Source organism: Ptychodera flava, chromosome 12 (assembly GCF_041260155.1).
Source record: "Ptychodera flava strain L36383 chromosome 12, AS_Pfla_20210202, whole genome shotgun sequence".
Classification (NCBI taxonomy): domain Eukaryota; kingdom Metazoa; phylum Hemichordata; class Enteropneusta; family Ptychoderidae; genus Ptychodera; species Ptychodera flava.
This window is the reverse complement of record NC_091939.1, coordinates 34696232-34723836: the sequence shown is the minus strand read 5'-3', so window position 1 is coordinate 34723836 and position 27605 is coordinate 34696232. Positions and strand designations below refer to the sequence as shown.

Genomic DNA, 27605 nt, shown 5'->3' with positions numbered 1-27605 from the left:
TCAGAATTATTGTACCGGTATATGTTGAGATAGTTGGAAGGTAAACTGATTGGTTGATATGCATGAAATCGATTGAACTCAGCATTATTGAGATAAAGTTAACCATAGGACAGTATCCACAGTGAGTTATTCCAGGATGAGAAAATTTATCATCATTTGGCAGTCCCCATGAGATGTACATGCAGATAGAGTGGCTCTGTACCATATATTATGCGTTCATTGCAGTATACAGTGGACCACAGGGCTTGTAAGGGCTTGTAGATTTACATCCAATTGTCCAAGTGAATAACAAGACCCTGGATAGGTTGATTTGCTAACTCCAATGCAAGATTTGGTGATATCACGTCCAGATTGTTCTTATCCATCACAAATAATTTGAAATACCATGCAAGGAACCACGGTATGCTCCTACAAGTCTGCATGTATCCGGTGACTCCCAAGGTTCTTTTGTTCTGCCTTGCCAAACAGATACATGAAAGTGCTCAAATGCTTTCTGTTTTACCTAAAACCCTAAGAAATCTTTGTAAGATGCTGTTTTCTCATGTCCAGGGAAACCAGTATCTCTATATGTCAGACTTGCTTAATTTATCTGACATGTCCTACAATCCGCTTGAGAATGCATCTGATGTTCCATATGGTGTTAGTGTTCATTTCTCAGTGTATAAATAACACTGATCACAATTGCAGGTCTGTCACTGAATGGTACAATGTGCATTCCACTTTGGCTGCTGCCAACACAAAGTCTAGCAAAATTTGTGTGTGGTTGCCTGTGTGTATCACTTGAGGTTGGATCCCCTTACATTAGATTTTTACATTTTCCATCATAACGTCAGTGGTTCAAAGTACTAATGTTTCCATTCCTGGAGGCGCAATTCCTTAAACTCTCTCATCACAAATTTTAAACAGTTATATTTTTGCATATTAATAACGTCACTTTGACATCGTTACCATTAGTATTTTGTCACTCATTTCTCCGTCTGTGCGTCTGCACTGCCAATGTGCATGTGCACCAAAATGTTGGCAAAGGTCCTTGAAAATAATACTCATCTTCTCCTGAATGAGGTAATGACGTTGTAAATCAAAAGTTGCAATACCCATACATGTTCATGCTTCGCACACACTGCATTCAATAAATCATTTCTTTCATTTTAAAAGTATGTTTCCCGTAGACTAATAACAAAACAGCTCTTCCAGTGTGTGATTTCAGTTGTCCACAAATTGAGTGAATGGACATATGGCCAGCTTCAATCTTCTTTCATATCATTACTTTTAATGATACTTTTGCAGTCAAAAAGCCAGTGGATTTGTAGGTAATCAGTAGATATTGCCTGTCCACCTCATATAGTTGATTGTATGTTGTCTTCAGATCCTTGTCTAGTTGTTGCTATTACTCATCGCAACCATCTTGACTATATTTTGTTGACTAGTTGGATAAGGTCAAAAAATAATTAGATTTGTGTCTAGCCATTGCACAAATCACTTTGAAACCTGTGCCTCATGTCGTGTTTTTCTCCTTTTGGATCCGTTTTTAAAACTCCTAATTAATTTTATGCCAAGCAAACTGTCAACATGATTCACAATATCAGATGAGAGAAAAGCAATAAACTTATAATATGCTGATAAATGCAAAAGAGAAAGTATATGTTCAGTCTGTTTAAAATAACTGTAGTTGTAATATCAAAGAGGTTAGCTAAATAAGAAAGGTAAAAACAAAAAAATTTCATGGCCAATTTCAAAAAATGTCGATGTACAAGAACAAATATAACTTTGTTGACCTTGGCCTAACTGTGACAAGTTTGAAAATGAAATTGAAAAATCCCCAAGTATGTGTTTCAAGTTCCTCATTGAACACTGAGGTCATGCCTATCAAGTATATTGATCAAAATTTAAGAAAATTAAAACAAGAAATATAATGTCCAAAATGACCTTAACTTTCAACAGTTGTACATTCTGATTTGGGTAGCAGTTTTCCAAATTTTTGACAGACACCAGAGCAAGTTGTAGCTTTTCTCATTATGGTATATTGCATTATTTACAAAATGTATGTGATTTTTAGAACCGAATTATGACCTATAATTAGAGAGGGTAAATTCTAATACAGACCAAAACACCCTCAGTAGATTTCTTTTGAGAAACTCTTAATCTAGTGATTGAATCAGGATTTTATAAAGGTTTGAGGTTGTACAATATTGATGCCAACTGGGAATGTACTCCATTGAAGTGAACTATGTAGTTACTAACATTGAAGAGCAGCTGACTGATATCCAATACAAGTTTGAAAAAATTACCTTTGGTGATCTTTTGACCTTTGCCCTGCCCTCCTTGCTAATAGAGAAGTCCAAGTGTACAATTGAAAACAATTTAGCTGGACTTGATGTGTTGATGACAAGGTTAATAGCCATGATTGACCTTGACTTTTTGACAAGATTCAATCAACTCGTGAAAATCTCGAACTCTGTCAGTTTTATTCAGAAATGTTTCATGTTGAAATGGGATGTTGATGTTTTATACAGGCAATGATTTGGGTGATTATTGCTTTGCCATGCATTGGCTCTCTCTACTCTCACTATTGTCAGGTTGTCAAATCAGAACATAACTTGCATAGTCACAGCCCTGAGAATTACATGGTTGAAGCAAACAACATGTGTCCAAGATTTCAGTAATCCAAATTCCAACACTTTAGGGCCAAATAAGTGTGACTCTTCAGTTCACACCAGGTGTGCAGTGTAATGCAATTCTTTTAGTGGACTGCACCCCGTGACATATCAGTATTCAGGTCAAATAGCAAACCTCTAGAAATCTGGTAAACACATTTGTGTACAGGGAAGACCATTCATAACAAATAGCACTGATAAACAACTTGGAGCTGTAATTCCCAATTCAAGGACACTAACAATATTCAAAAAATCCCTGCAGTGGTGAGGCATATATCTTGCTACGTGCTGGCTCTTATTCACATGAACTTTGTGTAAATCAGTAATATTTCAATTGTAGATTATATGCATTATGCAAGCATCAAAAATTGTATGGATATTTGTCGTGCAGGCAATTTTTTAAGCCAATTTTCTGTCTCTGGCAAATCCTAGTCATGTAATGAAAAACTGCACTTTGTACATAGCTATAGTTGCTCCTCAGAAATATTTACTTGCAGTATTTTATATCTGTGACATTTCATTATTTTCTGTTCTGATTTTTTTTCCAAATGTGTGTGATTGCCGTAAATTATTTCGTAAGTTCATCTTGTCTCACTAAAATACTGTTTTTTATTTCACTGTTTTACAGTGTTAAGAATATTTTACACCCTAGTAATAAATTTTGATATTATATGTGGGCAACATCAACTCAGGTGGCCTAGCTTGGGAGGACAGATTGCAAATACGATAAGATGCAGAGGCACAGTGTATGAGTTCATGCATAGTGATAAAATATGTAGCAATATGAATCACGTTTACTGAAGGGATAACTAACAACAGATACGTTTTATGTCTTGACACTTCCAGTACAGAAACACGGCATCCCTGCATTGTAAAATACAGTAATTATGTTACCGTATGAGCAGCTGTACTGACAGTTAGACACTTCTGCATATTTTATGAACCAAATTTTCTAGTCTGAGTAAGGAGAGAGAGAGAGAGGAGAGAGAGAGAGAGAGAGAGAGATTGCCATTTTTAGCTACTATAGACTATAGACTATAGAAGCTATTGGGATGGGTATCCGTCCGGCGTCCGTCGTCAGTCTGTATGTATGTATGTATGTATGTATGTATGTATGTATGTATGTATGTCCGTTTGTGAGGCGTCCGTCCACTCAAATATCTTGAGAACCGCAGTACTTACTGATTTGATATTTGTTGTGTAGATGAAAAATATGATTTTGAGAAACTATTTTTTTTAATTTTTTGATATTGTTGAAAATAGGCAAATTAATGCCCAAAAAGGTGTTTTTGGAAAAAATCTTCTTCTTCATAACCGCTGGTCAGACAGCTTTGTTATTTGGTATACAGGTCCCTAGGGGTAACCCAACTTAGACTTGTTCAAATTGTGATGAAATATGCAAATCTGTATTTTTAGCTACTATAGACTATAGTCTATAGAAGCTATTGGGATGGGTATCCGTCCGGCGTCCGTCGTCAGTCTGTATGTATGTATGTATGTATGTATGTATGTCCGTTTGTGAGGCGTCCGTCCACTCAAATATCTTGAGAACCGCAGTACTTACTGATTTGATATTTGTTGTGTAGATGAAAAATATGATTTTGAGAAACTATTTTTTTTAATTTTTGATATTGTTGAAAATAGGCAAATTAATGCCAAAAAAGGTGTTTTTGGTAAAAATCTTCTTCTTCATAACCGCTGGTCATACAGCTTTGTATTTGGTATACAGGTCCCTAGGGATAACCCAACTTAGATTTGTTCAAATTGTGATGAAATATGCAAATGTGTATTTTTAAGGAATTTTTTTGTCATTTTTGGTCAAAATTTGACTTACATTGTATGTAATTCTTGAACTGTGTAAACCCTATCAATTTAATGTGATTTTAAATAATTGAATTAATTAGGAAATCATGAAAGCCAAAATAATTTTAGTGTGGAATTATCAGAAAGTTCAACTTTTTTTGACAGTTCATAGTGAAAGGCTTACCATCTTGGAGGATTAAAACATGTAAAGGCAACTTTCCTGAATCCCAACTTTGATATATTCTGAACCACCATTTATGTTATCTAAAAGAAATTGCTCATAATAGTTTGTCATGATAGGGTGGTCAAATAAATAGAGATAGAGAAAGTTCTAATTTCCATTTATGGTTGACTTGGTAAGGATAAAATAAAATTACTTTTTGAGGAAAAAAATAGAGTGGTCAATTAAAAGAGTGGTCAAAGTGATAGGGTTTTTTATGGTAAAGCTGGGCTGTTAGATTCCTCATGTGCTATTTATAGCAATTATGCAATCGTGTAAACATTGCAATGAAAGTGTAACATGATTCCTTATAATGCTTTTGATGACCTTGAACTTCTTAAGTTTCAAACATTTGTCTCTTCAGTGTGCTTTCTCTGAGTATGTACAGTCTCAACTTATTCAACAGAACTTACTTACAATGTTAATTTGAAAGTTAAAATGTGCTTGGTTAATAGAATGAAAATACTGATATTAAAGAACTAGCTCAAGATTCTTTATAATCTGACAGATATGCAGTTTTTTTATGACGTAAATCTTGATTTAAGCAAGTCTTGTTTACTTTATTAGAATGTAATTAACTCTCGTTTATTTGCTATTATAGACTAATATAGTCTGATGAAATATGCAAATCTGTATTTTTACGGAATTTTTTCCATTTTTGGTCAGGCCATCCTGAAATGAGCTATCAAAGATATTCACCTTCTTCATCAATTCATGTGTCACAAAAGGTTATTCTCTACATAACACTGCAGAGCTCTGTCAACTGTTGAGTCGCTTGTTTTTAAAACCGCTGGTCAGACAGCTTTAATATTTGGTTTACAAGTCCCTAGGATGACCTTAGTGAGATAATTTCATACAGTCAGGAAATACTTAATTTTGTATCCATGTCTATAGTAGCTTCAGGGACTTTGGCCCTATGTTTTTACCTGCAGGCTTCTGCAAATTTATCAGGAAGTGTCCTTTTGCATGATTAGTCTATAGAATGTTGTTGGTTCTGTACACTCCAAGGTTTACATCATTTTAGGAACTCACTGTCAGACTTTGTGTCTCTCCATGTGCTCACACCGCTGCCGGATGTCTTGTAGCATCATGTTACCTAGTGCAAAGCCGATTGTCTTATTCCTGTGCCTTGGAGTGAGATTGGTGTGAGAATATGATATTTACAGTGATTATAAAATATCAGTGCTGGGTATGCATTACAGGAATACACAGCCTTTAGGGCCATTCATCTGATTCTTGTTGAATTTGATAAGAATGGCTTCACATTACTGCTTTTCATTCCCTTCATTACTACTTGAAAAGGTCTGTACAAACCAGGTGTTGAAATGGAAGGATCATGCTGTGATTTCACTTTAATATTTATATGGCCCTTTCTCTTTGTACTATTGTTACCGCTGAGTGCTGGCAGGTAAATCTGCTTGAATTGCATTGAGTCTTCACCGATATGTTCTTTTCTTGCATCTACTGAGTTGGTATAAATTGTTTTGTCAGCTTCACTATACAGCTTGCACCTCCAACTTTCAATAAAACTTTCAAACTTTATGGCATGCCTGTGCTATTCAAAATGCATTTGTGATAGTTCAAATATTTACAGTTTGTCAAAGCTGTGAAATTGAGAAATTCTTCATTCACATTTTAAAAAGACAAAGAGAGTTTTGAAATGTATTACCGGATAACAGTAAAATTGCTGGAAGAACGTAATATTAATAAATCTTTCCACCAAGGCAATGTCACATTGTTATGGCATAGAATTTTGTTCCTTGAGGGCAGGGCATGGACTACAATTATTCATGGACAGTGAGTGTGCTTGCTTCCTGCAAAACCCAATAACTGAGTATTGGTCGCAGACCTCTCAACTTTGATACATTTCAGTTGATTTTAATACAGTGGATGCAGCAAGCGATATATGCATGGAAGCTGCAATGAAAGAGGTACAGAGTTAGAACATAATCCATACTAAACCAGGAATAATCAGTAATATCATGATATTTGATATAATGTGAAGTATTGAAAACATCTCACAGCAATATCTGTACTCTTTATGTTCTGTTCAGATGAGGCCGAGACCCAAGTACACAGCTGGCAAATCTGGACCCAAGGCGGTCAAATCAAGCGGGAATGTCCGCAGGAGACGAACTCGATGCCGGAAATGTGACAACTGTTGCCGGGACGATTGTGGCAAATGTACGTTCTGTAAGGACATGAAGAAGTACGGAGGCCCTGGCAGGATGAAACAGTCATGTATGCAGAGGCAGTGTTTATCAGTAAGTACTATGACATCTGCCATTACAGATATATTCATCTTGTTTACAAGATGATAATATATTTGCCAGAATTTATTAGTTTCTCTGATTGTTGAGGGTCACCAGATTTGGCACATATCATATCACCACAACTTTTTATAAACTGTAACGTGGATCTTGTCTTAACCAGGTCAAGTCTGTAATAGATGCTTGTTTTAACACTGCACACATTTCAGTCACGCACCCTGAAGATGACATATGAAAACATAAAGCGTAGATACTAACCAACTGTCCCTGGCAATCACTTATCTCAATACAAGGTAGGGGGGATGCGTCAATATTGACAAGCCTAACTCTATGAGAATAAATATGAATCAGGTGTTAGCAATACGAAACGAAACGATGACACTGGTCTTGTCTTAACCATGTACAGTATGTGAGATATGTAATATCCAGGAGTTGCATTTTCAATTCCCCTGATGAAGAATGTTTGATAGAAATTCCACCTGTTGTATTTACATGAGATATAGGACCCCTACATGTAAAGATGACAAGGGTCTCTCTCAAATGTAATGAGTCTTGGATGCAAATAGGGTGTTGGTCTCCCACTGGGATTAGAGTATTTTGATTGGTTGCAATCAATCTCATTATAGTACGTGATTTGCTGGATTGTGGCTCATTCAAAAGAGGCAGTTTGATTGGCTTCTGTTGTTGTATGGTGAAAGAAGGGATTTTTTCATTTCAGATCAGTAGATAAAACAAAGACAAAACTGACCTCTCAGATATTTCCTCAATAATATTGCAGCCATATTCAATTGATAGCACTGCTACGATTAGAACAGTAATGTCATTAAACATTGATGCATGTCACCAAACTTTCAGTAGAGCTACTTGTTGGTATCACTGTTTTGAAAATTGAAGTTAAGAAAAGGGTGAATGGATGGAGATGGTAAATTCAGACATACATAGATGTACAAAACCATCCAACAGATGTGCAAATCAAAATGTTTGCAAACCTAGTGTATTTGCACTGAACCTTCATTTGTCCATAATACATCTTAAGATAGAATGCGCCTCAGGAACAGATATTCAGACACACAAACTTTTAAAATTCTTCTCTGGTATACACTTGTGGGGGTTCATTTTAAAGCTTTTGGTGTGAGAAAACGTTTCACCGGTTTTGTTTTTCAAATTCAAAAATTCTGTTTTTTTCCATAGAGTTAATACAGAGATGGTGGCCATTGCAAATTTTAAATATTGGTAAATCTTGGCTTATTTGTTTTTCTAGTACCAAAATTTGCCCGACGACCCCTGATTTTTATCTTCGATTTTAAAAGAGAATGAGTGAAATATTCTTTGAGGAAAGTTTGAGCTAAAGTTTAAGTCTTTCACTTTCGAGGCGCATTCTACCTTAAAGAATAACACTAAACAAGGATAAATCAATACGTCTTCTGTCTCCTACAGCCTGTTTTGCCTCACACTGCGAGCTGTTCCGTCTGTGGTGGTGATGATCATGAGGAAAGAGTGAAAGAAGATGGAATAATAACGCTAATGGAGTGTCATGTGTGTTTTGAAGTGGTCCATCCGGAGTGTTTGAAATCTCAAGGCATCACAGAAAAAGGCGTCATCAATGAAGACCTGGCCAATAGCTGGGAGTGTCCCAAGTGCTGCAGCAAGGACTCTAACAGTGAAGGGGTAAATACCACAGCTCGCTTCCTCTGTATTTTATTTCTAGAGATAACCTACTCATAAGTGAGGGAGCACACTGCTTGGTCAGATTTTCTCAGTTTCAGAATCACGTGTGAGCAGAGCAAACAAAGCTGATTTTCACCTACACCATCTTTGTTGTAGCAAGTCAAGTTTGTAAAAAGTCAAGTCAAGGGAATGGAGCTCATGCAGAAAAATATTCGCTTACCAGGCTAGTCAAACAATAGCGTGCAGACATTCTTTGTGTTTATTACATGCATCAATGTGAAAGCAAATCAGTGCATTGGTTTGAATAGGAACATCTGGGGAGTTAGCGGGCTATGTGAATGATGTACAGAGCGGTTTCCATAGTTACAGGTCCAGTGAAGCCAACAGAAAAGCAAGCAGCCGGAACTATTTTTTGTGGAATAGGGATATTTTGACTTTCGTTAAAATATGTTGGTGCTGGTCAATAATGATAAAAATGTTTGATAATGCTCTGCATATAACTAATTGTCATATCGCGTTAACGGTTAAGAGGCATGTAATAAAAATATTATTGCCTGAATACATGGGTTTATGTGCACTCACAGCAGGAGACAATTATCACCTGCTCTTGGGCACATAAACCCATGTATTCAGGCAATAATATATAATACTGCATCAGATGTCAGCCAATCCTGTAGCCAGAGGTGCAGGACCATCGAATATGTTGCCTTCCCCGATATTTCACTATTGTAGTGATTTGGCTAATCAATGATGGTAGTGCGAGCGTGTAAACTGAAAGATTCTAACTTTGGGGCTAAAACTTCCCCAAGAAAACTTTTAACCATGCTGTTTCTAAATCAAAAAATCAAATCAGGGATCATCAAACAGATTTTGTTACCACAAAAAACTTACTGATTTTAATCAATATCTTAAACTTATGGTGATCGCTATCTTTATGATAACTCAATGAGGAAGTATTAAGTTTTTGATTTTCACAAAACGAGGAATTGAAAAGTTCATGACTCCACAAGCTTCAAAATGGGTCAATACAAGAAGCATTCAAGCAAAGTATTGTGAAAATATGCTATTGGGATTTTCTTGTCTCTGAGACACATTCCACTGAAACTATTTCTCTGCCAGCCCTATCACTTGCCATCAACCAAGTTTAGCTATCACCTTCATCCATTTTCAGATCATAGCGGGTCAACTCTGCAAAAAAATCAGGTTTACAGTATCTCTGTTTTCCGGAGCCTTCATTTGTTCAAATCTTTTTTAAAATGCAACATATGGGACATGCTATGCCTCACTGGTTTTAACCAATTTTACCTGACAGTGACAGATTAACTTGGTGGGATAACAGTTAATGGTAGATACAGTGAATGATAATACAGGACTACCAGATTCGTCTGGATACCTCAGTACTGGTCTTCAGATCACAAAGTATAAATGCACCTACTCTGCATACATGTATAAAAATTCTACCATGGTATGAATCTACTGATTCATGCTGTTTATCTGTCAACTAGGATATCGTTAATACTTAGATGATCATATGCTTATATCCTTATAAAGGAAGATTCATGTCTCTCATCCATTTCTGTCATATCTGACTGTGTGTGTTTGCCAGCAAATGTTTAATATTGCAATATTGTGTTCACTGACAGGATGATGAAGACTCCAGGCCATCCAGAGCAAGTCCAGGCAAACAGATGAAAGGAAAGAAACGAAAGGTAAAATATATCACCTCATAGTCTTTATAACTAGATCCTTTCTTTTTGACAATTATGGAGTCCCAGATCTCATACTAATACATAGATAAGAGATTTTAATCTTCAAATTTATGCCATGAGTTCTTGTACAGATAAAGGAAAATTTGGTCACTAAGACTATGGGAATTACATGTGATTGTATCATGAATTTTTATGATGCCTGTATATTGACAATGTGCATTGGTTGAAAGAACAAATTCACAATCTTGTTTTTATATTCACTTGACTTTAAAATTTAATTATATTGTTCTAGCAACTGCAGCATTACTGAATAGATCCTTGTTTCACTGATTGTCAGATCTTACAGGATTTAAACAGTTGATATACAGTTTAATTGCTAATTTATGATAGAAACCAAGCTTTTTATGACAGTGGGTCATTTGTATTGTTGGAATAAAGTCTCGTGTGCACTACTCAGCCATTGTGGGTTATGTACAGTTATTTCTTTGCTATAAACAATATTCAGTAAACACACAACAGCTATGTATGATCTTGTAAAGTCTTGATAAGCATGGCCACAGGTTAACTGTGAGCTATCTCCATCCATCTACATCCATCATCCGTGAAGATGATATAACTTTGTGGACTGTAATGTTTTGTACAGAAAAGATTCTATGCAGGCAAAATATTAATATCAAGCTTGAGTTCGGGGTTTGATAGATCTGTGTGTACCAACAAATTTGCAAAAATCATGTCATTACTTTATACATTTAAGAAAAAATGAAATTCAGTTCACAGGTTGTATTTTAGTGTACACAACTGAATAAATGTTATTTTCTTAAGAATTGCAGCTGTAAGTTTCACTATATTGTTTGAATCCAGTGTTTTGGTATATTAACAACAATCTCTCTAAGTAATCTGTATGTCTCCATTTTCAGGATCTGAGTCCAGATAAAAATATGTCTCCTATGAAGAAAAAGGTGAGGATGTTATTTTTGTTTTATTTTACTTTGTAACATCTGAGTTGTAGTGGTTGTTAAAGCCCCAGTGGTTGTATCTTTTCGCATTTACTTTCCCCTAAAAATACCATCCCATCTTGAGAGAGATGTTTTGAATTCCTGTTATTCAGTAAGCCATATTGTCTTGGAAAATATCAGCATTCCAATCTATGGTGCTGGACTTAGTCCATTGAATTGATTTGCTTACACATAAAAATATGTGGTGGCCATATTTGAGTTGTAACTCAAAAATTATTCACTTGTTAAAATCTATGTTGTCACGTTTAACAAAGCTCTGTGGTCACACGTCAGTAAGCGTTTTTACGGTACACTAGTTGCATTTGATTTCAAACCAGTATACAAAAAATACAAAAAGATACAGCTTATTGGGTTTAAACTGACATGGGTGTTGTCTTGTTGTAGACAATACTGTGGTACTCTGTGTTAAGAAGGCAAGACCACAGGAACTAAATCATCATGTTGTTTGAAAACATCCTCAAACTACACTAATATTTTCTTTCATCTTGGCACGGTTCCATGAGTGGCTAGATCATATCTACAGTGATATCACATACGAGAAAGCTATCAGTATTTCATTCAGGGATTCCATGCAAGCAAGTAGACAGCTCTGTCTTGCCCACTGAATGCTAATTTGGCATGATTTATATGAGTAACTGTATTTCTACTGCAGTTTGAGAACTTGGGTAATTGGATGGGGAGTATCAATTGTCCTCTAACACCATAGAATCAGTAAACCAAGGGGTGGTGTGGTATAATTACTTTAGAACCTGTATAACATGTAATGATGTATCCTCCTGAATCAGAATTACTTGGCAATAAAAACAGAAATAACATCAAACATTTGATGGACTATTTCAGAAATTATACCCCTGTGAACAATTATTTGTTCTTAGAAAAAGTTTATTGACATGACTAATCAAGAAATCAGAGTTATTTTAAGAAAGAATGTTTAAATTTCAGTGCAATCCATTTTGTAGACATGTATGAAAGTTGTTCTAGCCAATGACAGCTTTCTTTGATTTGTGAGGTTACTTGGTCCTAAAATTTTAAAAAGTGCACAAAAAATTTGCCGGGAAATGGCATTGCTTGTTTGACATTTGTTCATAGTTATGTGCAATGTTCAACATGTGGTGTAACTAATGTGTTTCATAGTTATGTACAATGTTGAACATTGTGTAACTAACGTGTGTTCATAGTTATGTGCAATGTTGAACATGTGGTACTAACATGTGTTCATAGTTATGTGCAATGTTGAACATGAGGTGTTACTAACGTGTACATAGTTATGTGCAATGTTGAACATGTCTAACTAATGTGTTCATAGTTATGTGCAATGTTGAACATGTGTAACTAACATGTGTTCATAGTTATGTGCAATGTTGAACATTGTCTATCATTACCTTTATCAAGTCATTTTATCAAGAAAAGTGAGCCTGTTGTCAACTGTCATTGTAAGGAAAACAAAGTGCTCATCTTTGACCCCAAACTTTCCTCTGTGCATTATTGCATTACAGTTCAAACCTGGAGCTGGTCGAGGACGCGGCGGTGGCTCAACAGGCAGACTAGTAGGCAGACCACCGGGGAAGAGACCAAGGGAGAAAGAGGTAGTGAAAACTAGAAAGTCTCTTAGATAGGCTCAGAACAAAAATTATCGTATCTGTGGAAATGCTGTCCTTCATTGCCATATAGTGATTTTCTAATTTACAATGACAGGCAGACACATGCCATTATGCAAAAACAACATGTCCCTCAATGTTCATATGACACATTTCTGTCGTAGCTTGTAACAGTGTGACATATACATTTCCACCCTAATCTGATTCACGATAACTCGCTCTAGAGCTTGAATATTCACTTACTGAGACTATTTATGTAGGTAGTTAGGGGTGCTCATTGCCTATGTGTCCAATCATAGCAACTGATTGAAAATAATTGTAGGTGTCATTTACATGAGGAACCCATAAGTTTTTGATATAAAGTCTGACTGGTGAATTTTCAAGCTACTTAGGTGGGCCTATATAACTAGCCAATGAACCTATCAAGAGACTGAGATGTTACAGCAGAGAAGCGACATATCTTTTTATTCCTGAAAAGCATAGCCATATTACCACTTTTCAATGCGCAAGTTAGAAAGTTGATTTTTATACCCGGTGTACAGCTTATATTACATTTATTGAGACAATTTCATCATGACATGTTTCAAACTTGATGTCAAATGTTGGGCAAATTTACATTATGCATGGATGGCTTTAGCAAACTTAGAGTATTTAGAAAGTAGCTATAATTGTAGGTTTTTGTACACTTTGATGTTGTGATTCTATTATTGTAGTTCAGGTCTATAGTCACTTTAAAAATATGTAGTGTAGTGGATCTTTCATTATGAGTGTAATACTTTTCCCAAAAGGTTATTTGTATCCAAAGTTTATCACCAAATGGGACTGGGTCTTCCATGCTTTAACACTGCCAAAGTTGTATCATGAAGAAGCTTTGTTTGTAGACAGCTTTTAGTGTTTCAATATCATGCTACAATGACCAGTACAAAATGTAGTGGCAAAAAGTGTTGTTGGGTGTTAGACCTGCATTTTACAAAGTTGGCAGATACAGTACATGTCTTTTGAATATGGAAAAGAAGGCAAATGCAGTATTTGGTGACTGTAATTTGTGATTGACTTCTCACAGAGCTAGGATCTAGGAGTGAAGTTGAATGAAAACAATCAAATGTTTTTCCAAAATGTTTTCACTTATGACTCATTATATCCTTTGAAATATCCCAAGTTTAGATTTTTTTGTTAAATGATGGATGTTGTGTTCAAGCATCAATCAGACTCTTTTGGATGAATTTGTACATATTTGGACAGCCAAGAGGATTGCCTGCTTCTGAATTCAGTAAATATCAGAGCGCAATCACTTGAGATCTTTATGGATGTTTGAACTGGTGGAATTTTGTGTATATATTTCCTGCCCCTGATATTTTTACTTTTTAAAGAGGCTTTTGCCGCCTAATCAAGCCATTCTTCCACTCCTAGAGAAAAATGTTGGTGCTAAACTCTTTTGAAAGAGATCTGTTAATTTTAGATACAAACAATTAAACTTTAATTTATTTTCTGCAATGGTATTCTCATTTAATCATATTCAGCCAGTTGAGGAAGTTCAGAAGCAATGTGTATCCGTAAGTTTTTCAAAGCAAATTCCATGAAATTTCTCTCACACATGACTAATTAATATTTGTACATTATGACTTTTGAATGATTCACCCTCAGAAAGCTTACATATATCATACGCAAATTTCTCATGAGTGAAATAGTGGCTGTGGTAGGATGTTAAAGGCCTGATCTTTCTATCCCTTGATGCTGTGTTGGTGACTTTTGCAAATAGCCAGTAATGCTAAGTATACAGCTTTCTGTCTGATGTAAAATATTGCTGATTAATTTTGTACCAAGATGATTTCACAAATACAATCATATGCTTGGCCTTTAAATCAAGAAGCAGTGTGCATTTCCAGTGACTCATGCAAACAAGAATTTCTTTTCAGAATTCAGTCAGGCAATTTTGTTAAAGCAGACCCGCGAGATATTAAGAATCCTTCACAACTTTGCTTAGCTTTTTAGCAAAGTAGCCAATAGATTCTGAGTAATATCCTATCTTGGCTTATTTTTCTAAGAAAACACTCAGATTATCTTGTCTGTGAAGTTAAGTACTTGTGATAAACTTTATCACTCCATTGTAAATAGTATTACATTTCAAATGAAAGTTAGACAGTTTTAGTGTTGTTTTTGTGTATTCTAATGATAAGCATTTTTAAACTTGTAAATGACTAACTTTAGTGTTGATAGTTTAGTGTTTGTTATGTACAATGTTAGTAGAGTTAGTGTCTATGACAGTTTTCCTCATTCATGGTTTGCCGTTGCTTGTATCAGGCCTCCTGAATCTAAAAGTGAACAAAATAGGAAAATATGTAGACAGATAGCATGGTTAAGCCGTCATTCTATGGCAAGCACTATCAAGTGCCCTGCAGTTTTATTGAACTCTCCATTAGTTTCAACTATTTCAAACTACATTTTATGGTAATCTTTAAGAGTTGTGGCTTTCAGATACTTGATGAAGTCTGGTTTCCATTTCTTGGTAGCTTTCTCTGTTAAATAACCATGAGTTTCTTCCTTTTCATGTTTTAATAAAATCGTTGTATGTTCATTTGAAACCAAATCTATTGTGTTAACTGTTATTTCGGTGAGGAGAAGTGATAGAAGTGCTGGTCGCGGCTGACAATAATCTCTGTGACAATATACATCTAACTAACATTCTTTTTTAAAAAGTCATGCCATGCCAAGGACATAACAAAACATTGTAGTGTGGTCATTTCTCTTGTGATAAAATAAAAAATGGTTTTATATTTCGTGGTGCAGCTGGAGATGTCCACTAGAGTAGCGGATATATGGCTTTGTTTTGAGACAAACATGCATTTTCAAGCCATCACTTGCAGTGGAATATCACAGTTGATAGTCTTAGAAACACAAAGTAGCCCTGAGACAGTGTATTTAATTTCCGTGTTTTGTTGTCTGACACTGTACGATGAATGGTGACTTGGGTAATACAGACCTGAGAGAAATACTCACCCATGCTTCTGATGTCATGTATAGGGAAAGTTTTCCGTACACATCCAACCACTGTTGGAAAAGCTCCTTACACATCTAGCCATTGTTGGATAGAGACTCACACCGCACACTGAGAACAATGTTGAAAAAATAATTTTTTTTGCAAATATGATTGAAAGTATAGTCTTAAAGGGACAACACAGGTATATTAGGAAGCTTGCTACAAAAGAACAACATGTGGAACCACAAGTTCCCATAAATGTAGAAACACATTTATTGTGTGAATTTGAAGTACACTCACTCAAAGGTGGTGGGATCCACTCTCCGTGTTATCAGTGTTTCTCTTAACTTTGGTCCTTGCACCCTTATTTTGAAGCCTCTCTGCAATATTCCTCTATGTGTTTCAATATATCAGTCTCATCACCATCTATCCTTTTTTGGCAGTTTGGAGTCTATTTATAATTCTCATACATTTTTGTGCGTGTAACTTTTTTTTACCGTTACCCGGTTGGTGTTTCTCGTCTTCCCACTTAAAAGCAGTGATGTAGCATTTCCCTACATGCATGTTACTACAGGTAATTACACTTCCGTTATATATATTCATATAGATATAATAAATATACCATATTATAAAAACTTATTCCACTGTCTTCTATCACTTGTTTTCTGACCAGTTCTATTTTATTATCCAGTGACCCAATCTAATGCTTGGTGTTTTTGTTGCAGGATGACGGACAAAGAAGGAAAATTTTTAAGAAGAGGAGAGGAATACTGGGACGGCCCAGATTGAAAGGCCCGATTGGCAGACCCAAGGGAGTCCGATCAAGCACCTTAACTCATGCATATAAGATCAAGAAGGAAAAGTTGTTAGCCAAGCAGAGACTTCTGAAGAAAAAAATACAGGAGATGAAAATTAACCGGCAAAAATCTCAGGGTTTAATATGCAGGACTGGTGGACGATTTAATCGTGACCAATTTCCTGAGCCATCTACCAGCCTGCAGATTAACAAGGATAACTCCATGAACAGCTCTGCTAATGGCATGCGTAGAAGCCCCAGAACAGTAGGAGGGCGCATACAGAAACTACCCATTATCGTACCCGTCAAGCCTGTGGAGATGGAACGGCACGTGGTGCGGCCACGTCCGATTAGTCCCCCACCAGACTCGCTACCCCTGGATACTGGCTCCAACCATATTATGAAGAGGGAGGTGTGGATGTCAGTTTTTGAATACTTATCACAGCAGGATCTCTGCCAGTGTCTGCAAGTTTGCAAGACGTGGAACCGCTGGTGCTGCGACAAACGTCTGTGGAGGCGAATCAATCTGACAAGGATGACACCCATCTCACCCCTAGCCATGAGTGGTATCATTCGCAGACAGCCAGTTTCTCTAGACCTTGGCTACACAAACATCAGCAAAAAGCAGCTGAGCTGGGTTGTGAATAGACTCCCTAGTTTGAAGGAGCTTGGACTCTCTGGGTGTTCATGGGCAGCAGTCTCAGCTCTCTGCACTGTCAGCTGTCCGCTCTTGAAATCCCTGGACTTGAGATGGGTTGAAGGGATACGAGACAGCACCATCAAAGACTTGCTATCACCGCCAGCAGATCACCGTCCAGGAAGTCTTGATGAACAATCCAGGTTACGCTATCTGTCACGGCTGTTGTTGGCTGGCTGTGACATGACCAATGCCACCATGAAGTGGATTGTCACATACTGTCCAATGATGACACAGCTAGATCTGAGTTACTGTACACTCTTGACAGATGATGCCATTCAAACCATCACTTCTAATGAATCACCAATCAGAAACAAGCTTAAAGGTGAGTGGTCATGGCTAGCTCATCCGTTTTCAGACATCTTGTTTATGACATATCCAGGCCTGTCACCCCATGATGAGTAGGATCATATCTGCAAAAGGTTTTCTAAGCATTCAAGTACTCTATGCATAAGCGACATAATTGCATTGTTGTGACTGGTTGCTGTTTGAGTTGGTCTGTAGAATGCTGGCAGATGTAATGTGATTGGCTAGAAAATTTACAGATTGGTCTAACACAGAAATAAGGAGAAACAGACCAATTATTAGACTTGGTTCAAGTCGGTGAATTTTAAAAAAATAAAGCATTTATGATAGTTTCTCTTGTGTGTCTCCTATTCGTACAAACCTATCCGGAATTTGGCAGCTCACGCCAGGTTTTCCCAGCGATTGAATGCGTCACGTTTGAGTCTGCGTAGTAGTGAGTTAGTTTCTGCCGGATTCACCGACTTGGACTTCTTGCAAAGTACAGGCGGTGAGACGGACTGTGTACACAGTGACGTAGAGCAAATACAAAATGATTGACAGCCCCCGCCGTTATTCTGGCCAATAAGAAGAAGGCATGCTAATAAACCTCTGCATGCATTATAAAGTTTGTTGTCATCTCCGTGCAAAGCCAGACATCGAGTACGTTTTATATCTGGGCGAATAATGGCATCAAGTTCGTATATCAACCGCGTTTTACAACTGATCGGTCGACCATCGCTAATCATGCGAGATTTAGAAAGCTTGTTGAGAGTTACATTGAGGGAAAAGATGTGTTCGTCTGCGCAGCGGAAAATCACTGACATACGAAGTCGCCCCACATTGTTTTGATTTCCATCGCTTTGTTGTAGTTTGGGCACGTAAGAGAACAGGCTACAACTGTAAGGACGGTGTCTTTTTCCATCCTTGAATAACCGGCGACGATTTTCGCATTTTGCAACATGGGCCCCACAAACAACACAGATATTTTCACGCGTTTTCGGTGATACAACAGAGGTCGTGCTGACTTTTGTGGGAGTGATCGCACTCGACATTTTGTCAACAACGCCATGTGAGTTTTATGCACGTCTCGTTTGGGTCAATTGGTAACTCCTCCCTATGTGTAAAATTTAGTGATGTCATCTTATGAATAATATATGAGTAAAGAAAACGTCATCTCATGAATAATTTATAGCAACGCATATCGTGCAAGAAAGCCAAGTCTGTGATTCCGGGTGAAACTCCGCTGTATAGCGTTCACTCCACTCATCGCGTCCACTCACGCGCGTTTCACATGAAAGCAGAATACAAATCATTGCGTTCACTCCACTCAAACATTCACAAATCACAGACTTGAACCAAGTCTAAACAGACCAATTATAGGCAGGCTTGCGTAACTGCTGCCAGTGGCCTTCAAGCTTCTAGTTTTGTCATCAGACTTGTTCATCTGATGTGATTCTGTTAATTATTCATGTTTACAATCTGATTTGTAACACACAAATTGCCTTTCAAATTTTGCCATTTTTGCATCATTTCGTTTCTCTTCTGTTCAATGCTTAAATTGCCAAGGTTACGTTTGTTTTCCATACTCTCATATATAAATTGTGAGACACCGTATTGAAATTGCATTATTATTTATCATCTTTTACCATAGTCCTGCCAGGCCTATCACTTCCCCATCTGTTAGTAAAAGGCATTTCAGCCAAAACCAATATGTACTGGTATTTTCACTCAGCACGGTATGATAAATCAGATTTAGTCAGTAAAACTTATGTGTTTAGTAACTGTTTTCAGGGGCCTTCAAATGTTCAGATCTTTGTCAGAATGCATCATATGAGACATATTATGCCTCTCTGGTTGTAGCCAACTTGACCTGATGGTAACATATGAACTAAGTAGAATAATAGCTTTAATGCATTTTTCTGTCATTTTCATGGTCACCTTTGATGTATCTTTCTTATGATCTGTTTTATGTTTTTCCATCTCCCTAAACTGACAACAGAGCTGGATTTGACTGGTTGTTGGAAGCTGACCAAGAAAAGCTTGGAATATCTACAAAGATGTAAGCAGTTGACAACACTCCGTACTAATGGCTGTACAGGAATTACTAAGGAAACTGCTGCTGAAGTCCATCGTTGACTGAAAATGGTTTTATAAGTTACTGTTGTCCATGGACGGACGCTGAAAATCAAGCTTTCAAATGACATTTAAAAGGCATACATTTTATGTTGGTTTTTTTTTCTCCTTTTTTGTACATACAGTTTTAATATGTAGTTTAAACGTGTTTCTTAGAAGTGTACAGTTTTGGACCTGAGAAGTCCCTGTTTTGTTGTATGTAAAATTACAAGCATCTTGTGTGGATTTCTTTCATTTGTTATATCAAGCAAATCAGTTTGTGTGAAACGTGTGGTTGGGGAAAGCAAACTGAAACTTTAATCATTTTTTTCATCACTGTTCAATCTCCCACACCGCCCATATGTACAGCCCAACATACCTGTTTATTTCTGGATGGGCTGAACCATTGTGAATCAAGGAGGAACAGACCGAATAGCCAGATGTCTCAACCTTTTTCAATTAGCAGTGCCTTTTTTTCCAGGAGTGAACTTACAACATACAGACTTTATTCATATAATTGTAGGATATTGTTAAAAATTACTAGATGTTCTGTTTATACCAGTGTTTTGATCTTCAAGTTTCACAACACTCTTCAATGTAACTTTTTCTTGGATGTGTCAAAAGCAATCTTATGCCCAGATTTGTGAACTTTTCAAGCCAGTAATAAATATCAAGTCATAATACTTTCCTGTACTGTGATTTGAATTAATTGAAGGCAGAGGTTTCTTACTTGTATGGAAATGGCTGTCATTTTGTCTGTGAGAAATATTTTGCAAATGTCGTACTGACATCTGTCAGTTGCTACTTTGTGGTCCCAGCTTGGCTATCGTATGGTTCAACAAGGTGCTGTATCTAAACTCAAAACACTGTATCAGTTACGGTTGCCATCCTCTATGTATCTGCCTGTGTATCAGTGCTAATCTGCAGACAACGTTGATCTACACCCTTTGATGTGACGCTTGTACCTCATGTGCAGCCATTCAAATCATCCTACATTTGATATGTGGGTTCATTCTACCAACGTTCTTGACTTAAAAGTAATGGTTATTATGATAGATGAATTGTGTCATTGATTTGAAGGTTTGGACAGGTTGTGTTAATGTATATCCCTCAATAAAAACTGTCCTCAGTTGGTGATGTAAAGTACAATGTAATAGAAGTGACACCCCATATTCAGCAGTCTGTTAAATAGTGAAGTCAAAACATGCCCTCTTTATCGAGTTAAGCAGATAATTTGCCTGAATCTTCCTTGCAAAAACAACAAAGATGATATATATGTTTGCTGTGCCGAATATTTACGTCTGATTCAACACTTAAGCAGCTTATTTTGGATCTGTCTATACAGTTCTAAACTTACCACCCATTTAGTCTTAAAATGATACAGAACTAATGTTAGAACAAATAGGTTATGAAGTCTGACCCCAGATGGATCAGGTCATCATAACAATGCTCAGAATGTCAACATAAAATATGTATCACTTTGATCTTTTAGCAATTACAGAACTCTGAACTCAAGATGAGTTATAGAAATCCATTTCAAATTTGCCAAATTTAGTAACATGTGAAAATGTTTACGTAAAGTATTTTAATTTTTTCAAAACTGACATTGAAATATGCCTGTGTCATGTTCTCATGTCCTGGAAGCAAAAAATTCGACATCTCACTCACCACGGCTGATAAATCTTGACAAGACCATTGGCTTTCTTATCACTTCACACTAACGCCTCATTTATTCACCAAGAAGAGAAAGTTTTTCACAGTTGTCAACCAAGCTACAAAAGATTCTCAGTAAAAACAAAGTGAAATACATGTACTATAGTTTGGTCAAGTTTAGTTTTATGAAATTAATAAATATTATCTACCAGTTGTTTCAATTTTTTGTATTACTGACAGTGATATTGTAATTCTTTGTACCTCAAACAACATAAATGTAATTCATTCGGATTTAACATCAGCTCAGTTATCGTTTTTACTAATAAGTTTACTTTATATCGGCAATTCTTTATGTTTCTCTGCAGTGTAATGTCTTGTAAGTTCCTCAGTCAATGACGCACAATCTTGTCAACTAGGTGTTGCATATCCAGACAGCGTACCTTCTTAGAATTACTGTAGTCTAATTGTTTTGATATTTTGTTGGTGGGTAATCTTAGATTTATCTGCATTATAAGGAAATTTGCAATATATTTTGGAGTACATTTCAGCCTTTTTCTACTAGAATCTACTGCTAGGGATTGTCTCTATTCTGTACAGTCCTTGGAAAGATTTTTGACAAAATTGAAGGTTTTAAAAAAGCGATGCCCCTCAATTTGAGTCACAAAGCATTCTGAGACAAGGGACTGTGATATTTGGTTGATAAGACATGACTTCCATTCACATACGGTCACTATTGTTACACACTTAGAGAGACATAATGGTCACAGGTGAACATTAGCAACACCACTACTAGTACCAGCTCTGTGTCAAGGATTAGTGCTGATTGTGGCACTACAGGTAGTAACATTGAAATATAGACCCAATCTCCTTGTTTTCATTTCAGTCATGTTTGGCAAAAATATGACGATGCTGTATTGGCCATGATGGTAATTATTATTACTGCTGTACTTCATTTTCAGTTATGTTGGAAGGCTTATTACTTTTCAATCTCTTGACAATTTCAATCAAATATCTTGTACTACATGACCAAGTAAATATTTCTTGTATTACACGACAAATCAAATATTTCTTGTATTACATGACCAGTCACAGCAGTTGACCTGTCATAGTGAATGTCATCAACAGAGCTCTTCTATGATCTGAAGACATGAAGAGCCATATTGATATTTTGAATTGTTTTAGTGATAGCCTAAAAAATATAAAATCTGTTTGAACATTGATAATGGAACAACATCAGACACATGACCACACAGGATGACACACTAGCCAAACCTTGCTTCTTGCCTTTGGGCAACGTCTGTGAGCCCCGCTCAGATAACCACTGTGTTTTGAAGCATTGATTATATCATTGTAGTGCACAAATAGACACACACACTGCACTGAAATTACATAATTGTATTTAAAAAGTGTTGCCATACAAAACATCTGTTTGAGTTCATGCCATAATAAGTAATGAACAGTTTGCCAAGATACTGTGACAGATCATCTGCAGAACGAAAAGTTATTTTGTCTAGGAACACTCTCCATTCTTTACCATCTCTCTATCTCTCTACACAAAGTGGTGAATAATTGGACTCTTTTGCCTGCAGGAAAGATTCTTAGTGATATAACATTGCCTAGGGGGTTCCATTACAATAACAGCTGTGTTGATTTTATTTAAAAATGTTAAAAGCTTTTAATGTATATTTGAGTGTCTGGTGCAGCTTTGTTTTCAGGTTCTTTTGATGCCAGTTACCCGGTACATCAAATTCATAGCTGAGACTGTCGTCAAGCTTTTATGAATACTAAAAAGAGTAGTTCAGTGTCAAGCCATGTACCATACAGGGCATCTTTGTGATTTGTATTTACCAGTGGTGGGGTCAACTTTGTACAGTCTTATCATGCTTTGAAAGACTTATAGAATCCTGCACCCAACAATTTTGTAGAGATATTCCCGAAACTGGACTTGTGACGCATTGGTTGTTATTGCTTGGAATAATGCATAAATTCTTCATGTTTTTGGTGTTGTTTTTCACAGAAGTTCATTGGTTCAATAATCTACCCTTTATTAACTGCAGAGGTGATATTGTTTGGTTGGCTTTAATAAAAAAGTGAAAAAAAATTAAAAAAAAAAAAATCACCACTTGAAATGTTACAATTTTGATAGTAATGTTTTTTAGTATAAGGCATTCTCATGTCTGGTAGTAACAACTATATTTGGAAATTCTAAATGTATGACTGGCATACAATGCATGCCTAACTATTGCAATGAGTATTGTGTAGCGACCTGTTCCACAATAGACCCCAAGTTTGATTGCTGAGACAATGGTTTAAAAATAGTCTCAGTGTTGAAGAACTTTGCTTTGATTTTTAGAGATTGATGGAAAAATCTCTCTTTTGGTGTTCAGAGGTATTGCTGGAGTTTTATACCAAAGACCACTGTTATACCCAGACTCAAGATACCAGTCTATCTTATAAAACTTTATTTTCATGTGTATACTACTCATATTTCAGTGGGTAGCCCTCAGTTAGATATTGACATTAACATGTATTGTTCAGTGTGACTTTTTACCCCACAAACTCCATGAGTCAATTCAAGTTTCTGTAAATTTCTGTTTGCCAGTTCCTATACCACCATTACATTCAATATGTAAATTTTCTTATGCATGGCCAAACATTTTTGAGTTACAACAACCGACTTAAATGAAGACATCAATTGATGTTTACTGTTTCATAATGAAATGCTATTATATATGCTGTGTCATGCTGTGAGTTGAGTGTGTGTACATCCTGACATCTGGGTTTTCGTCTGTGGTAATGAAATAGGCAAAATTTTACAGTAAAATATAAAGTATGTTTATGCTCATCACCCAAATTCTGACAATCACTTCATTTTTCCTCTTCTTTGATGTATTCAACAAAGTCCTTATCAAAGTGTTCAAAAACAAACAGCAAACACGAGAATTCAATGATTCACAGTATCATATCATTAAAACTGAAAGACTATATGTAGGAGCTGCCTTACATGTGTACCCATTAAATACCAGTAAAAGAGAAAAAATGAATGGACAGATGAATGACTGACAAGATTTAACTGTTGCAGTAAAACCATACTGAATTGGTGTCAGGGAGAAACAAGAGAAAATGTCAAAAAAGAAAGCGGCATTATGTCAAGGATTAGAAACAAATAATTTACTTTGGCATAAGAATGGCTGGCGTCACTGGAACAACTTTCCATTATCACAGCTGTCTTTGGATGACACATTATTGCACTGTCATAATCAGAGCTGTCTAGTGATGACACAGCATTGCAGTGTCACATTTGATTGTGAAATGACACATTCAAGTCAAAAGTAAATTTTTGGGAAAGAATTGGTTGTACTAATGACAGGGAGGAAAAGTGAAATATTCTCTTCAGTGCTGAAATGATGTGTGCTGTCTTTTCTGTGTGGTCCAATACAATCTTGTAGAAGAGGTAGAAATAGTGCTGTATAATAATGTGGTATGTCAGAATCCAAGCTATATCACAGTCAAATATCAGAGCATTGATAACGCTGTGGAGGATTTCAAGATGGCGGTTTATCCAAGGAAATTCATATCCACAGGTATTTAATGCAACCATAACATGGCCATTTAACTGGACTCAGAATATGCAAAGGTTATAATTATACGTTAGCTGATGTGATTGAACCCTTTCACCATAATGGTTTGGCCCAAACCCATTGTTATCAATGGTGATTTTGGACCTGTTTAACAGGTGATTAGGGGTAAACAAGTGAGGGTGTGCCATACTACCAGGAATCTTGCTGTATGATACCGTACATTTATCACATTAGAAGACCACTCACTGTACAACCACTTAAATCTACCAATAAATTAATTGCTATGTTAGCTTGCTTTGGTGATTGCCTTGTAATGACATGTCAAAGTCTGCAAGAAATAATAGAAATGCTTTATCATTACATACTACCACAGAAAGTAAACAAAATATACAGCCCTGACAATCTTTGATCAATAGAATCAAAATATGCAATATCAAATACCATTTTTTTTATTTCAACAAACGCAAGACCTGTAACATCAGCTAGTTGTTCTTCAAGAGTGGATTGTGAACTACATTCACCAAAGTCTTGTATTTTCATAGTTGCAATGAAGTATTCAGCCTTTCCAAATCAAGTGGGATTTTTGCCCCTCTCAAAGTGAACATACTGTTAGTAAGTAGATTAAGTTTTTGACTCAACAGTCACTTCAAAGCTTTAGCATGGCGTACCGCTTTGGAATCTGAGTATGGCACTTTTCACACACTACATTATCTACATTTTAAAGCCGCTTCAAAATAAATCTTGTATTGCCGTACCTCTCACACTTGCAAATGTCAAACTTGCTGCTTCCCATCGACACTCTGAAGAACCAGTGAAAAGTGATTCATTGATAAAAAATCAAGTCAGACAAAAAACTGTATCTCTTTGCCATCAAATATTTAGTACAGTGTCTTGTATGGTACACAGTATTATTTCAAAACATTTGGTATGGCAATTTTTATTATTGTTATTGTTCAGTTTTCAGCTTTGAATTTGGTAAGTTTTTGTATGAATCAAATGTAAATAGAAAATTTTTTTTCAAGTTTTTTGTTTCAGAAATGTGTTTTGCAGAATTGTAAAATTCGTGTTTTGACAGTTACAAGATACTTGTAATGATTTGAAGAGTCAAACCAAATCTCTCTTTCTTGCATGGGTTTAATAAAATATAAGTGGGTTTGGTTTCTTTTCTTTGGAAGTTACAATTGATTCAGTGTCTTTATTGTAGTTTTGAGGTGATTATCAGTTTTCATCACATCAAGATGTAGATCCATGCATAGACCCTAGAAAAAGATGTATATCTATGCATTAAACCATAGCATAGACACTAGGAAAAATGTAGGTCATTTAATTTTTAATTTTCAATCCATCATCCAACAGGCATTGCCCAATCACAGGATGCCCATTACCCAATGGAGTAAAGAGGAATAAAGTGCCATCTCGAACTCTCCATCCTCCAACAGTGAGTCCGTTACTCTGGATGTGCTGGGTCTCGAATTCACCATTCTCTGAAAGTGAGACAGGTACCCTAACCACTGCCCCATGGTGCCTCCCCCAAAGCTCTGTTTTGGTTTGACTCCGTTCATATACCCTAGAAAAAGATAAATCCATGCATACACTCAAAAAAGGATGTAAATCCATGCGCATAGACCCTAGGAAAGATGTAGATCGATGCACAGACCCTAGAAAAAGTAGATCCATTTATAGAACCCCAGAGAAAGATTTCATGGTTCTCATGTCACTAGGTAAATCTGAAACCTTTAGATGTATGATTATGAGCTGTGGTTCCAGACGCTGAGAGAAGATACTGATCTCCGCTCACCCTAATCTGTAACTTGGAACTTATCTTGAGAAGACTGCTTATCCTGAAAAGGACTTGACAACCATGCTAAGTGATCCAGACCTTGGGGATTATTGTAATGATTTAGACAGGAACATTAAGTTTACACATACTGTATATCCATTTGTCAACGATTGTTTCATTTCTTCTGTATGAGTGAGTGCACTCCCCTGCCACATTGTTATTTGTAATGTGTGGTTTTGAAAACTGCAACAGGCCAGGATGACAATGGATAGGTTATGCAATTGCTATCACTGAGGGCACTTTTTGAAAGAAGGTTGCATCCATGTTGTGAGTTAGCCTTAACATTGACCATGCTGATAAGGTGACTGAAATTTGGGCTACTTTTTCAAATGTTGAGACAGGCGATATACCAATACATCTGTTATTATGCTGTCAATGGTTTCAGGCTTCTCTCTCTTGTTCCAGCAATATCGTTATCATTACCCGACCACAAAGTATTCCCAAAATTAAGTTGCAGAAATTTAGCAAGAACTACGCAAGCCCCCATAGAGCTGATTCACATCAACTGGCAGTGATATGTTACTCACGCAATACCCTGTCCAGAAAAAAATGAAAGAATACAATAAGTTGAAACCACAGTGGACATATTTCAGTGATAATGAACTTTGTCAATATTGTGTCTAGGTATGATCCGTACAGAATCTTTCACTTCTTGGAACTTGAACGTTGGGATAAAATTTTTGACCGAATATTGAATTCCAACATGTTGCTTGCTAGCTCTTTCTC

At 36.4% G+C, this 27605-nt stretch overlaps 1 protein-coding gene across 1 annotated transcript in view; it reads left to right on the top strand.

The window, feature by feature from the left end:
• The window catches only part of LOC139145737 (lysine-specific demethylase 2B-like), an 83684-nt gene extending 57464 nt beyond the window's left edge, over positions 1-26220 (top strand). Inside the window, 7 exon segments of the mRNA XM_070717051.1 lie at positions 6732-6941; positions 8385-8615; positions 10259-10324; positions 11242-11283; positions 12837-12926; positions 16641-17733; positions 19693-26220. Coding sequence (XP_070573152.1) covers positions 6732-6941; positions 8385-8615; positions 10259-10324; positions 11242-11283; positions 12837-12926; positions 16641-17733; positions 19693-19829 — 1869 coding nt within the window. The 3' untranslated portion in view covers positions 19830-26220.
• Positions 26221-27605: the final 1385 nt, after the last annotated feature.